The following is a 13,817-nucleotide window of genomic DNA, read 5'->3' on the forward strand; positions in this document are numbered from 1 at the left end:
GGGCAAGTTTAGCTTTAGGTTTTCAACAAAACTGTTGATTATTCAGCACTTCACTATGGAAATACTCTCACTGATGGGTACAGGCATCCATCATATGTAATAACGCTTCACAGTGTTAATTCATATGGAAAAGTGCCTAGCTGAATTCAAAGGGGCTGAAAAATAGAGGCATATTGCACAAGTAACTAAATCATTAAGGGTTTTTAAGCTGGATTTTTGCTCCAGCTGATACCAGACTCTTCTAAAAAAATCACGTGAGCTACCTATTTGTACCTTAAACACCTTGGTCAAGTATCTGCCAGCAGAAATCTCCGACACTTAGGAAAAATAAGTACTTTCACATCTCTCTCTTTTTTTGTCTGAGAATTTTCTACAATGGCCTAGGATATTCCTGAACCAGTTGTTCACTCCCACTCGCAAACTACAATGTGGCACTCTCAGCTACGCTGGTGCAACTCTGCGTAGGCCATCAGTAAAACAGTCTCAATGAAAGGAGGATGAAAAGTCTCATCTGGACAGTGAGTGTCGATGCACCTGTATGAACAGCAACTTGGTTCCACAGCACCTCTGCTATCCTGACAGCTATGGTGATAAAGGTATTTATAAAACGTGCAGAGCGTCAGAAGCATGAAAGATTTAGGATCAGCAATAAAAGCTGTTCCTCTTCTTATTTCCCTTATGTAAGGTTGTGAATATTACACAACTACGTACATTTAGATGGAGAACAGGCGACAGACAATAGACATACAATAGACAGTATGGATTTAGACAAAAACTGACTTTTATAGATATGCAACTACGTATTGGTACTAATGCCGAAGGAATTATGGTAGCTTCAGAGAATTCATTCCAAATTCAGTTTTAGCTTCTTGAGAAAATGATAGCATGAAATACTCCATGTAAACTTATACTGAACATGAGAAGGTGCTACAGGGCCACACGGTATGAATATCTGTTGACAGTTAAGTAGCTTTGGTGTTTCTCTCGGAAACAACCGATCTCCCCAGCCCTGCCAGAGACAATGTGCATTTCTGAAATCTCACACATTCAGAGCTACCAAAGCCATATGCTTTTTCTGACACAAGCACAAACACACATGCTTGTTGAGGCTGCCAAGCACCCACACCATAAACAGGATTGTCTCCTTGGCTAAAGCATAACAAGTGCTACAGCAAAAGTGCACAAACTGCTTTCACAAAAGCAGTATCTGTATAGCTGTACATTTCATTACTTGACAGAGAACAGTTAAACCAAGAAATCAGCACTGATAAAGAGGAGAGCCTGTCATTCCCAAGACTGAATTGATAATCCAAGGTGAACACACCAGTGTTGTCACCCAGCCATACTGCTACTTCCAGGCCATGCCCCTTGCAAGATGTGATGTTAGTGCAAATTGGCGCTGTTTATTACACAGTCTTCTTTCTTCCAATACTATCAACAGCAAGTTTTTTACCAAAATGTAATTTAATAGTGTTTCATTTCTGCTAGCCTTTCTTCATATCTTCACTCTTCATCTCTTCCTTCAGCTATAACAGCAGACTGTGGAGTATCATTTTTCCATGTGGGGCTTGATGAGGATTTCCATGGACAGCAGACCAGCTTCAACAGACCCTCCTTCATCCTCCCTTCCTCTACTGCTCACACTCACCCATGTGCCAGTGCAACTCAGAGGGCAGCACCGCTGTTTGTGCAGCTGCACATACCAGAGAAAGTGATCCAGGCTAAAACATAACCCAGGGAAAGAAAAAAAGCTATTTTAACCCAGATCAGTTCACACATACAGTTTACCATAAAGGCAAAGCCAGTACAAAGCAGAGAGACATTTGCAGAAAGAATTGCTCAAATTGTTCAGATCTGATCACTGAAATGTATCAGCAGAAACAGCGAGTTGGGGCAGGGACACGCAGCTTGGGTGGAATTCCTGAGATCAGTCTTGTTGCCACAAGTCAGTATTACGTGAAATGAAACATGCAGATTACTAGGGATCTGGCTTGGGACTGTGCTTAGGATTCCCATCTTTTACATCCTAATCTGGACACCTGACTTTGAGCTCTTTGGCTACTGGAGAAACAAGTTCATCTTTTTAACTCCCCATAGCCAATCCCTGAGACTGCTGAAAACAACCCCTGTTCCTTTCCTTCTTCCTTTCTTCTGCTTTTAAACATTCCCCCCAACTACCTCACCAAAACAGAGACCAACAGAAAATGTCTCTGAAAAGCCAAAGTCAACAGCAGTAAGTCTGTAGTCATACTTCATGGCACCAGGTTGCAACTAAGCCACACTACTGTAAGAAGCACTGGCGTTATCTAGCTTAAACTGAATACCTTAAGTGAATGCCTGTCAGTGCAGCACTGCCTGAAAGGATCTCTTCACAGTTATACAACATAAATATTTGAAACTACTTCATTCTCTGAGAAAACTTAAGATTCTGCTGAAAAACATGCATTTAACCAGAGAATATACAAAAGCACTATTCACTTGTAACTTACACATTTAATACTTCAAGTTCTTTAAACATTCACTTTAGTCTCATGGCCTATTTTTAATTATGAGATCACCAGTTTAATTATGAGGTCACTAACCTCTGGGTTTATTGCTGCTAAGCTGCTTGTGTTTTAACATAAATTCTTAAAATAGTTTAAAATTCAAGGCAGTGGCACTTTTTTTTTTTTTTTTTTTTTTAATTTTAACTTATGCATTCACTGAAAGCAATAATAAAGAATCGCTGGTTGGCTAAGTGAAACAGTATGCAGACATCACTCATTCCTCTTCTTGGGAAGGTTGCCAAATGAAAACATATGATGGGAGTATGGCTGAAGGTGCTGTGTGGGGTGACAGAGTGCAGTGCTAAAACAATAGCTGACTCCGCACATTTGAACTCCTACTTCCAGCTTTTCCCCTGGATAAAATAAAAACACACTTATTAAAGTATCTGTACATTCTGGTTCCAGAAGATCTGTGGCCGACAAAAGGATTCCCAAGTCTTTAGCACTCCTCTTCCTTTGTTGGCACAGGACAAGAGTTTGTTTTTCAATTTGCAGAAAAGCATAGTCAGTCAAGTTAAACAGTTTGTGAATCAACACCTAAGCCTGTGGCCTTAGAGATTTATTTTCCATTTCCCCAACTTCAAAACCCCAGCTGTGCCTAAGAAAATTGCTTCATGCAAAGAATAGGAAAATAATGAAAACAAACATAAAAGTGCAGTGCCGTCAAGACCCTACATCCACAAAAAAAAGAGATGGAGTGGAAGAAAGATAGCTTCCAACCCTAGAACACCAAATTCAGTGAAAGAAGTGTCCAGACTCCACCAAAACCTCTTTGATGAGAGTGGGAGGAGAGGCTGGTACAGCCCTGTGGAATTCCTCTTTAATGTGGCTTCACTGCTAGATGGCTTACTAGCAGTAGGGTGGGGGGAAATAGTTTAAAGACTAGCATACCATGGAGGGCAGCATAGCCTGCATTTCAAGATGAGAAATGATCTCCATTGTTTATTAGGAAAAGTTTCAGTAAGGAGCATGTATAATTTTATTTATTCCTACTCCAGTAGTGCTTAAGGACCTTCCATTGGGTCCATACATGACTGAACTCCATGCTGTACAAAGAACAACACAGAAGTTATTTGCTTCCTAGGCAAAAGAACAGAGCTATGTTGGGCTGATGTGACAGCAAACACATGATGGATGGCTTTCATGGTATTAGAGGAGGAAATAGAAAATACCTCTAACCCCCCCCCCCCCTTCTATCACATTGGGATTGAAAAGATGACCAGTTTACAAATGAAGAGAAACACTCTGCCTTAGGTCATTCCCCTGGAGGTCAGCATCCTCAGACCCAGGCCCCATGAGCCCTTCTTGACTCTGCCTTCCTTTCGAGCCACTCCCCTTTCTCCTAGTACATGCACCAAGGAGCCTTCTCCTCCGTTGACTGGTCTCTTCCCTCCTTCATTACTCACAGCTCATTCTTGTTATTGGAGACCATGGCCAGCGGATGGAGAAAATAATGCACAGAGAACTGCTGCTGGCAGAGTTTTCCTCTGTTTTGATGCTACCCTTAGACCCCTCTGAGTGATCCATCGTCTCTGACAGCTGAAGCTAACACTGGAAGAAATGAGGAAAGTGGCAGCCCACACCATACTGCCATAGCACAACAGAGGCAGGGGCAGCCAAAACTGTGGGCTCAGATGCTCCAGATTTGCCCAAGTTATTATTATGCTCCCAGCAGGGAAGAAAAATACCGGTGCTGAGGCTGCTAACTGCTTGAATGCCTCCCTGAGAAGTGCTGCTACTCAACCTCATTCCCAGTGGATGGCCCCAAGCTGAGAAAACTCTCCTTTGTTCTGCAGGCTGGCCAGGCAATTCACTGCACTCAGTCAAATATTTCTGCAATCAACTTCCACAGTATGACCTGGAAATATTTTCATTTGTCATGATATTACCTAAAGGCAGAGCACTGGCAAGAAGAGGTGTCATCTGACAAACTTGGAAGACTGGAACAACCTCTTCTACTCCCTCCCTTTTGTGACCTTTACACTCTTCAATTTAGTTTTCCAATGCAGCATAAATCAAGTGATTTGAGGCTCTTCAATCATAAATAACCTGTTAGGTTACCATGTCAGTCTTTTAAGAGGACAACGCTAACTCGCTGACTGGCCAGATATGCTGATCCTGCCTCATGCCATATGGCTGTCCTTCTCCCCTCTTCTATCTCCTGGAGTGTTAGCCCCCTGCACTCCAGTTGCCTTGCAGGAAGGGGCAATGCACCTCTGAAAAACCTACTGCCTGCCTTCATTCAGACCTATGTTTCCTCCCTCAGGTTGAGGAGGGCTGCTGTAAGTCAATGGAGAGTTCCCCACAGAAGAGAGGAGACCAGGATAGTGAAAGTAGTGAAAGAAGGTGGGTTACTCACCAGGCATGTGTTAGTGGGGAATATAGCTTCCCCCCCTGCCAAGAACAGGCACTGAAGCCAGAGAAATTTGGGAATGGGATGTGTGTATTTCCATCCTCTCCTATACTCCCCCTAGTTATCTAAACTTACTTTTAATGGGTCAGTCAACTTTATTTTGAGTAATAGCTTTCTGCTGCAACTTAAAGACCCATACTTCAAGAAAAGTGAACCCAGAAAGGAAGTCAACAGTGATAAGAGAGTTGATATTTTGATATTTTCCATATGTAGCAAGAATATATATTAAAAAAAAAAGCACAGATTATTTCACAGAGAGTTCAGGAGGCCTTTAAAACAAACCCATCCTCCAAACACTAAAGAGAAATACTCGGCAAGAAACCAATTCAACAGTAAAATAAGAGAGGTTAGTGTGCAGTAGGGGCAAAAATCCATATTAAAACCACACACTACTATAGTATTTATTATGACTACTGCCAATAATCTTCTACACTATGTTATAAACTCTGGAGCCTATCATATAAAAACTCATCCTTGCTCCTGAATCCCCTTCCCCTGCCCCAAGCAATTTCTAATACTGTAAGCATTTTATGGTACACTGTATCTGTTTATGTCCTTTTCTTACAGTTTTAAAGTGACAACAGTGCTGGGGTTACTTGTCAGAGGTCACTTCTTGTACTTGATCCATGAAATTACACTGGCACACATATGCACTCCCCAAATCATATATGCAGCTATTCTTCGCACTGCCCTCAAAATATGCTTGAAGCTTATTCTGTTCTGAATTCAACTCTTGAAAAATATTCGTTCATCTAATACCAAATGTCAATCAAACCCTTGCTAGAATCAGAAGTACTAAAAAAAAAAAAAAAAGTACAAGCAGCAGCTCCTAGGATAAAACCAAAACTTTGCCTGCTTAGAGAAATAAAGAGAACCTGAAAAGCAATCTAAAAGTGGGACTACAGAACACTGTGTCATGTAGAGACACCTGAGGAAGTTTAAACAGACTGAATGAAATGCTTCAAGTAATATAACCACATTAGCACAGCCTTCTAGTTAGACTAGCTTGCTATGATACTCAACAGGACCACTTAGCTGAGCCTGAGTCCTGAACTAATACAACTGTGTTGCGTCCACTATCTAAAATCACCCATTCAGCACATGCTTGTGCATCACTGGACAAGATGGTATAAATGCATAAACATACCTCAGGATTCAGAAAAAAAATCGCTGATCCTCAACTTTTTACCGAGATCTAGAAAAGACTTTCTTGTTCTTCTCACATTATACACGTTTGTAAACACCTTTCAAGGAAGTCTTTGTTTCCAGGTATACATTTGGAAATTACATAAAGCACTGCAGAGATTCATGCCATTTGGAAAAATCCCAAAGAGAGCCCAGTTGACCTGCACTATCCTGTAATTAGATGCCTGACTGCATAATAATAATACAGTTTGCTGCAAACTTTGGTCTTACTAGTAAAAAAGGATATAAAACAGTTTTACATATAGGGGTTTTGGTTTTTGTTTTTAAAACCCCAGGATAATGCTTTCTAACAAAACATCAAAATGTTGAATGAATCTATTATGGCTACAGTGGTCTGTGCTGTTGGAAGTTGTTCTAATTATAGACAGTTTTGGAAGTAAATTCTGATGAAGTTTTACAGACTGAAGAAAATAAGATGCATTGACATCAAAGGACTAAATGGAGACACGGAGTAGTATCATAAAGAGTAATATCATAAAGACAGAGATATGACTGAAGTGGTAGTGGTTTTATGCAGAATATTTCGCCCTTCGATGTTGCAAAGGGGAAAGAAAAGAAAAAAAAACATCACAGCAAACCCCGTCAAACTTGAGGCAACCAGGACTTCAAAGTATTCAAGTAACTGGACAAATCCGGCAGTCACTGGAAGGACGAGGGATGGAACTACGTCCTTTCACTCACGTCCCCCTTCAGGCACAATGACGGAGGGAAATAATCTGTCTAAATCCCATCTTACTACCTCTTCTCTTTCTTAATTTACTGTCATAGTTACCCCTTTGAACAGTAGAACTCAGTCCTCAAAACTGCTACATCAAAAAATCCTATTACAACCTTAATTAATATCTAGGCAGGCTCATTTGGAAGAGGTGGCTTTTCTTCATGTCCCTATAGGCCCAGTGACCAAATCACCTACCATAGCATACAAATGACAGCACTGCTGTTTCACTCTCCTACTTCCAACTGCTTCAGTCCCCATCCTTTGCACAGTAAGAATGAAACAGAAGCCTGAATTTTACACTTTACTGTTTTTGTTGGCCTGAATTTACTTTTTTACAGTATTTTAAAATCTTTATATGTTTTTATAAAATCCCTTCAACTTGTTTTTGAGGCTTATAATACTTGTGTTAAGTTACGGGATATTAAGTTGATGTAAAGATGTGATTCATTCCCTTTGTGCTCAAGATCATGCTGCTTATGCAACACAGCACAAAAAGATGTGTCTGGGAAAGACATTAAAGTAGAAATCAAACTCATTTTCTTCCTTCACAGAGGCAGAGTCCACCCCTACCAATCCTTTCTACTCATTCATACCACAAGATTGTAAGCTACATAGAATATAGGAACATCAGAGCTTAAATATGGGACTTGTCAAACGCTAATGTGCTATCTCTGAAACACAAGTGTCCTATGGGGAAAACTATTACACGTATTTCTGAAAGAACTTTTTTTTCCGTTTCATTACGCAAAACCCATAAAATGATATCCTCAGTTTCCAGAGCATCTCATTAGAGACAAACTCAGAAAGGCAGATACATTGTCCATTGTTTGGCTGTAAAAATGTTCTGTGGGCAAAACACCCTGAATAGATGCCGCAGCACTTATATTCCCAAGGTATTTCCATCTATACTGTGAAGGCAGTGGTTAATACTAATAGGAGTTGGCTGGACTACTGACATTTGGGAAAACAGTGGGGGAGGTGGGAAGAAGAAATAAAATGGATGCAACTGATACGAGGTACACATCAGGGAGGAGAGAAAGCGAAAGACAACAGTAGGGCATATCTACCTCAGGTTGAACTTTTTTCTGGCAACAAGAATCAAAACAGGAACTTTCAGCCACTTAAAAGAATGAAGCTGAGGTTCTGCTGTTAAAAAATAGCATTCAAACATTTTCTAAAGAAACTTAAGTAGCACTTGGGCACAGGATCTGAAATTTGACAAGGGCTTCTTTGGTGCCAGAGAAGTCTATTTTGCTGCCCAAATTTTAACCCACCCACATCTGGATAGTCAGGAAGGTCCTGAGATATCATTTGTATAACCTTCTCAGCAATGCATCCCTCCAAATGTTCTGCCTGCACAGTGGTACTCTGGCACAGTGCTTCTGGAGGCCCAAGCAGCCCTTCCTTGCAAGCTGCTCCTCTTGACAGCTCAGGATGCTGCAATGTTACCTTACAGATGACTGCAATAACAAAGTCTCCAAGACATGGAAAAAGAGTCATCATCTCTGGCAGGCAAAGGATTAAAACTTGTACCACACTATCCTTTGTTAGGTTATCTGAATAACAGCTAAGCAAATCAAACACAAAGCCCAAGCAAGGATCAGAAGAACAATGATAGGTGGAGGAACCCTAGTAACGTAATCAGTGGAAAAAACTAATCAGTGAAAATTAGAGCACACTGAATTGGCTGTTTCCTAAGACCATTCAAGGGAAGGATGAGACCATTGTCCTCGGTGTCAAATGCACCAAGGTGAGTCAATGGGGAAACTCTTTAATCAGAAAACTTTGCAAACAAAAGGGGGTGATTGCCTACAGCAGCACACGACTCGTCATGGGATGTAGGAAGAAAAGCATTTTGGGACAGTGTAAAATTTATGATGGGATTTTTGAAGGGGATTGTGGGAATGTGTAAAGATTGTTAGGGCATGTTTAGTGGAAGAATCAAAGATGGGGAAAGGAATTAATCAAGGTGGATTGAAGAGGAACAAGTGTGGGAAAAAATGGAGGGAAAAAGGGAAGAAGGGGCTGGTTGAGTGCAAAGGTGCCTGGTCAGTAGCTTGTCTGACTGAGCTCTGGGCTTCAGCACCACAGTCTGTCCTCTATTCTCATTAAATCTGATTTCTGACTACCTTCTGTGTGGGTGTGCTCTCTGCTCTAGATGTGTATATATGAAAACTAGAGAGCAGGAGGAGAGGTCTGAGTGCCAGCAGCTGGAGTGAGCTGTGAACCTCAGGGGCTCATGGACTCTGTGCTTTCTCTCTGCATTGACCTGTCTGGCTGGGCAGACGTGTAGCACGAGCGTGCACGTGCTACCTCTAACATCCTTCTCACGCAGAGAGTGAATGCTTCACGGAGTCACAACTTGGAGCAACACCCATTACTGTGAGATAGTAACTATATTTCATTTTAGATGATTGTCAGGATAAATATAATGACTGTGACATCTTTGTGGAGAAGTCTTTCACAATAATTTGTGAATGTTCCACCTACAGACATACTTTTATGTTAAAAAAAAAGTATCAGAAACATCGTTCAACGCACTAAATAATGAGCATTACTAGCAAGTATCCTGCTCCTCTGATTAGACAAGCCACAGATTTTTTGTTCTCTCCAGCTTTTGTAATTTTAAGCCAAGTCAAGCCCCTCTCCAAGTATGTTAGATAGCTTTGTTGCAATGTTCTTCTTGTTTTAAATCCAACACTGATGCAGCATGGATTCATTACAAACAAACAAACAAAAAAATCTTACCTCCAAGCTGTAGAGATACTTGAAACTGTTTTTCTGACTGGCTGCCTTTTCCACAGCTTGAGCTAATTTTACTGCTCCTTCACCACCAGCCGACCAGTGATTGCAGGGTACAGCATCAAATGCTCCAGATTGCTTTGCAATCTTACACACCAGATCAACCTCAGCAGGAGAGTCAGTTCTGCCAACCAAACAGTTCTGTCTCATTATTTTGTTTAATTAGTTCTCTTTTATAACCTTATATACTTAGCCATATTCTACCATCAGCAGTTGTAAAGCAAGTCTATATAGAAATTGTGCCACATACATAATGAATTTATATACAGCATATGTATTTGCATGTTTCAAGAACGCTTCTTGTAATTGTTACAGCTAACTAACATGGAAGATTAATATTTCCATAACAGTATATCATTTTTTGGTGGTTTTAAAACCTTAAGAACAAGCTAAGGATTTAAAGGTCTTTATATTCATGATGAAGAAAGGAAATTCTTTAATAGCTTCCTTTCTTCATGCCAAAATTGATTAATCTAAAAACCAAGAAAAGTGTGAAATTTGAACTGTGTATTTACTCACAAGAGTAATGAAAGAATAGACTTACTTGAAGACGTTTAGAGCAACCACAACAGGAACTCCAAAGAGCTGAGTAATTTGAATCTGTTTCTGTAGATTACAGCAGCCATCAGCTACCAGCTGGAGGTTCTGTGCAATTAAATAAAAATTAATGGAAATGGTAAGATACATCAAGTCTTCTCCAGCCAAAGAATTTTCCATAAATGAAACTGAACATAAACAGTGCTGAGGATGAAAGCTGCAGGCAAGTAAAATGCTTCCAGACAAAAATATTTTGGCACTTATCTTATTAATTCTTATTTCAATTAATAAGCAACAAACATATTTAAGCAACTAAGCAGTGTCCAAAATTTGTACATGAATGTATTGCTCTTTTCTGGGACACAAGAAGACAGTGCAGCTGATGACTGGTTGCCTGTCACAATTGTGAAAGGGCTGTTAGGCTCTTGTTTGCAAAGTCTATAAACAAACTACAGTAGTGGGGTGGGGTTTGACATACAGATGTGTTAGGTGCATAGTCTAATCTACATATACATATATATCCCAGATAAAAGCACGTTACTGAATTTCCTTATTTAGTCTTTTATCTCACACTTTGTAGGCCTTGTGTTAATTGCAACAACACATATATCCTTAGCCTGATAAAACCAAAAGACCAGAAGTTGTCTCCAGCGAAGAGACAAAGAAAACAAACCCGTAGAATCCACTCTTGTCTGAAGAGTGACATCCAACACCAGACGTGAAGCACAAACAGATTAAACCTGTTGTTTAATGAACAGGTTAAGCTATCATTGGTTTCAGGGAGTGTCTTGGACCCCTGCACCACTCTGCTCTTGTGTTGCCATAAATGCCTGTATGATGGACTGGAATGAAGAGCTGATCAGTCTGAAAACCTAGTGGTCCTGGAAAAACTACTGAAAAAAAGTTATTTTTCAGCTAGCTCAGTTCCTCAGTGCAACCTACCATGCAGGCACACACACAGCACACACAAGAGGGATAACACCAAGTGGCTAGGGGAAGATGAGATGGCTTTACTTGTTGGCAATGCCTGTTAAAGGTGCACACTGAATGTCAGCATTAGAGCGTGCTATTGTCAAACCTGAGGCTGCAGCTTGCTATCCAGCCAGAGGAATGAGAAGTTCTGATTCCCCATATACCACATTATTTTGTCCCTTTAAACAAAAACTTCTCCTAAAGTTTTATAACAGTTCCTCTTACCTCTTCTGTGTATTCTTTCTTCAAGGGGGCACCAGCAGTTACCTGGGATAAACAATTGAAGTCATCACACACTGACACTGGTCATAATCCTAAATGGTCAGAACTGCACTTTTGCTTATTTTCTATACTGCCAGTCTGCACATACATTGCACACAACATCATAGCTTGACTGCAGCTTCTGTTTTATTCCAAGTTATACCAGTACATGGAGAACAGCAACACTTCCTATTGTATTTGGGTAGCAAGATACAGGCAGTGACTCAGCAACTGGTTGTAAAAGATTAGAGAGGAGGTAGTTGGATCCCATTCTACATGCTTAACAATGCACCAGCAGTGTGAAGACAATGGCCAGCAACCTCCAACAGCTGGCTGAAGGAATAACAGTAACATAGATGACTAGAAGAGGAACATCATCTTTGGGTGTCCTGTAATTACTGCCCATGGCAAGGAACTGCATGCAAGTAATTTACTTTGCTGGAAAGCACAAAGGTATACAAACAAGGAGTATCACCAGGATACTATACTGAGTCGTCAAGGACCACATACATTGATCCCAGGTACTGGACTTAGTCACTTTTGTCTCAAGCATTGGTCTTGGTCCATTTTATAGTTAACCTCCCAATAAAAGTATCTGGTACTCTACATGCCTCTGTGATGCATTATGTAAACAAATGAAAGCTTTATACTTCTAAAGACACAGATCAGACAGAAATAGAGACAGTTATTAAGACATATTTAAGTCCTATTTTTGCTAGATTGACTGATAACACACCTGACAATATACCTGCCTTGATATGCATGGAAAAATATCATTAAAAATAAAGAAAACTTGTGTTAGAAGTGGACTAGAATGATAGAAAGTTATATAATTATGTCAACCTGAAAGACTGAAAAAGGACATCTCAGCTTTAGCTCTAAGAGACGATTAGCTATAAGGGAGACCACGCATTCCAAAATTTTGTGGCTGTGGAAATAGCTCTGGTATTTTCACGCAGTGAGACTGTTTCCCTGGCAGCATCACTCGCACACTGCTGGGCAGATGAAAGTGTTTCTAGAAATTAAGTGTCTATCTGCTCCGCTAGCAGAGTCCAATCTGACTGTATGACTGAGGAGAACTTATACAATCAGTAATCTGTACAAGTCTCTTTGTGGCTTAAATAGCAAAAAAATTATACACTGGTGACTTTTGGTACACTGGGAAAACACTTGCACAGTTTTATCAGTTACCTTAGCATCCCTGAGGGAATTAACCTGAGCAGATTAGAAGGACAGAAGGGGTTCCCATTATTGCAGTGAAAGAAATGTCAAAACCTTCACTACCAATGTTCCCTACTTCCACTCACATACTGCAACCCGAACTCTTCCCATTCCTCCTCAGCTGCCAACTTTCCCAGCCTGCAACTACTTCAGTGTGCTTACAAACGCTATTTCAAAAGGCAGGGAAAAGAATATATATACATATTATAGCTTTTTTTTTTTAAATGCAAACAAACTTCCTTCCCTCAGCAAGATTTAGTACTTCTCCAGAGCTCTTTCATCCCTCTTCTTTCATTTGTGCCTTTCCATTCCTGCATTACCTTTAGAGGTAACATCTATTTAATGAGGTAACTCAAGAGGGATATCTAAATACTGCCCCATAAGCTACCCCCAGTATTTCTTAAACCAAGATATTTTACGTATTTCAAATATTAGCAACAATTTTGTTTTCCAAGAAAGGTGCAAAAACTTACATTTGGCCCACCTCCATGCATCTTCAAAGCCCTCACTGTAGCAACAAGTACAACCACACTGGGAACCAAGCCAGAGGCTCTGCATTTGATGTTGAAGAATTTCTCCATCCCAATGTCAGCACCAAAGCCAGCTTCAGTTACTGTTAAACATTAAAAAAACCAAAACAAAACCACACATAAAACATGCTTTCGGTTAAACACTGGGGGATATTTCTACTTTAGCATACAGTGTACTTAAATATACACCAGTATTCAGTTTTGAATGAACTTTCAAATAGAGGTCTATTTACATTACTGAGTCTGATTAAAAAACTATTCCCAACTCAGAAATAATTCTCTTATTCCTGATATGTACAAGAAGTCACCAAAAGTAGTCACATGGGGAAAAACCCCCAAGCAATCCAAATTATTTGGAATCAAAGTCTTTTAAAAACATCTAGTCCTCTAAAATAGCTATTTCTCTGTAATTATATTTATTTAAAATCTTTAAAATTCTTACAGATCGAAGACTTCCCTACATTATTTCTCGTCCCTTGATTTCACTGAAGATGTGCTTTCACTATAATTAATGGCCCTAAATTCTCCTTGGTTTGCAGAACTTCTGATTACCTCTTGCCTTTGTGGAACAGACGTTTAATTATAAACACAAAACAGCATTTACAGTCTCA

General features: G+C 40.1%; 1 protein-coding gene across 1 annotated transcript in view; it reads right to left on the minus strand.

Annotated features, from left to right (window-relative positions):
• Positions 1-13,817, minus strand: part of LOC142408456 (monofunctional C1-tetrahydrofolate synthase, mitochondrial-like) — a 124,560-nt gene that overhangs the window by 56,815 nt on the left and 53,928 nt on the right. Inside the window, exons 10-13 of the mRNA XM_075498987.1 lie at positions 13,150-13,289; positions 11,420-11,461; positions 10,230-10,330; positions 9,632-9,809 (exon numbers count right to left, since the gene is read on the minus strand). Coding sequence (XP_075355102.1) covers positions 9,632-9,809; positions 10,230-10,330; positions 11,420-11,461; positions 13,150-13,289 — 461 coding nt within the window. The remainder of the gene's footprint in view (positions 1-9,631; positions 9,810-10,229; positions 10,331-11,419; positions 11,462-13,149; positions 13,290-13,817) is intronic.

This window comes from Mycteria americana, chromosome 3, assembly GCF_035582795.1.
Source record: "Mycteria americana isolate JAX WOST 10 ecotype Jacksonville Zoo and Gardens chromosome 3, USCA_MyAme_1.0, whole genome shotgun sequence".
NCBI classification, from domain to species: domain Eukaryota; kingdom Metazoa; phylum Chordata; class Aves; order Ciconiiformes; family Ciconiidae; genus Mycteria; species Mycteria americana.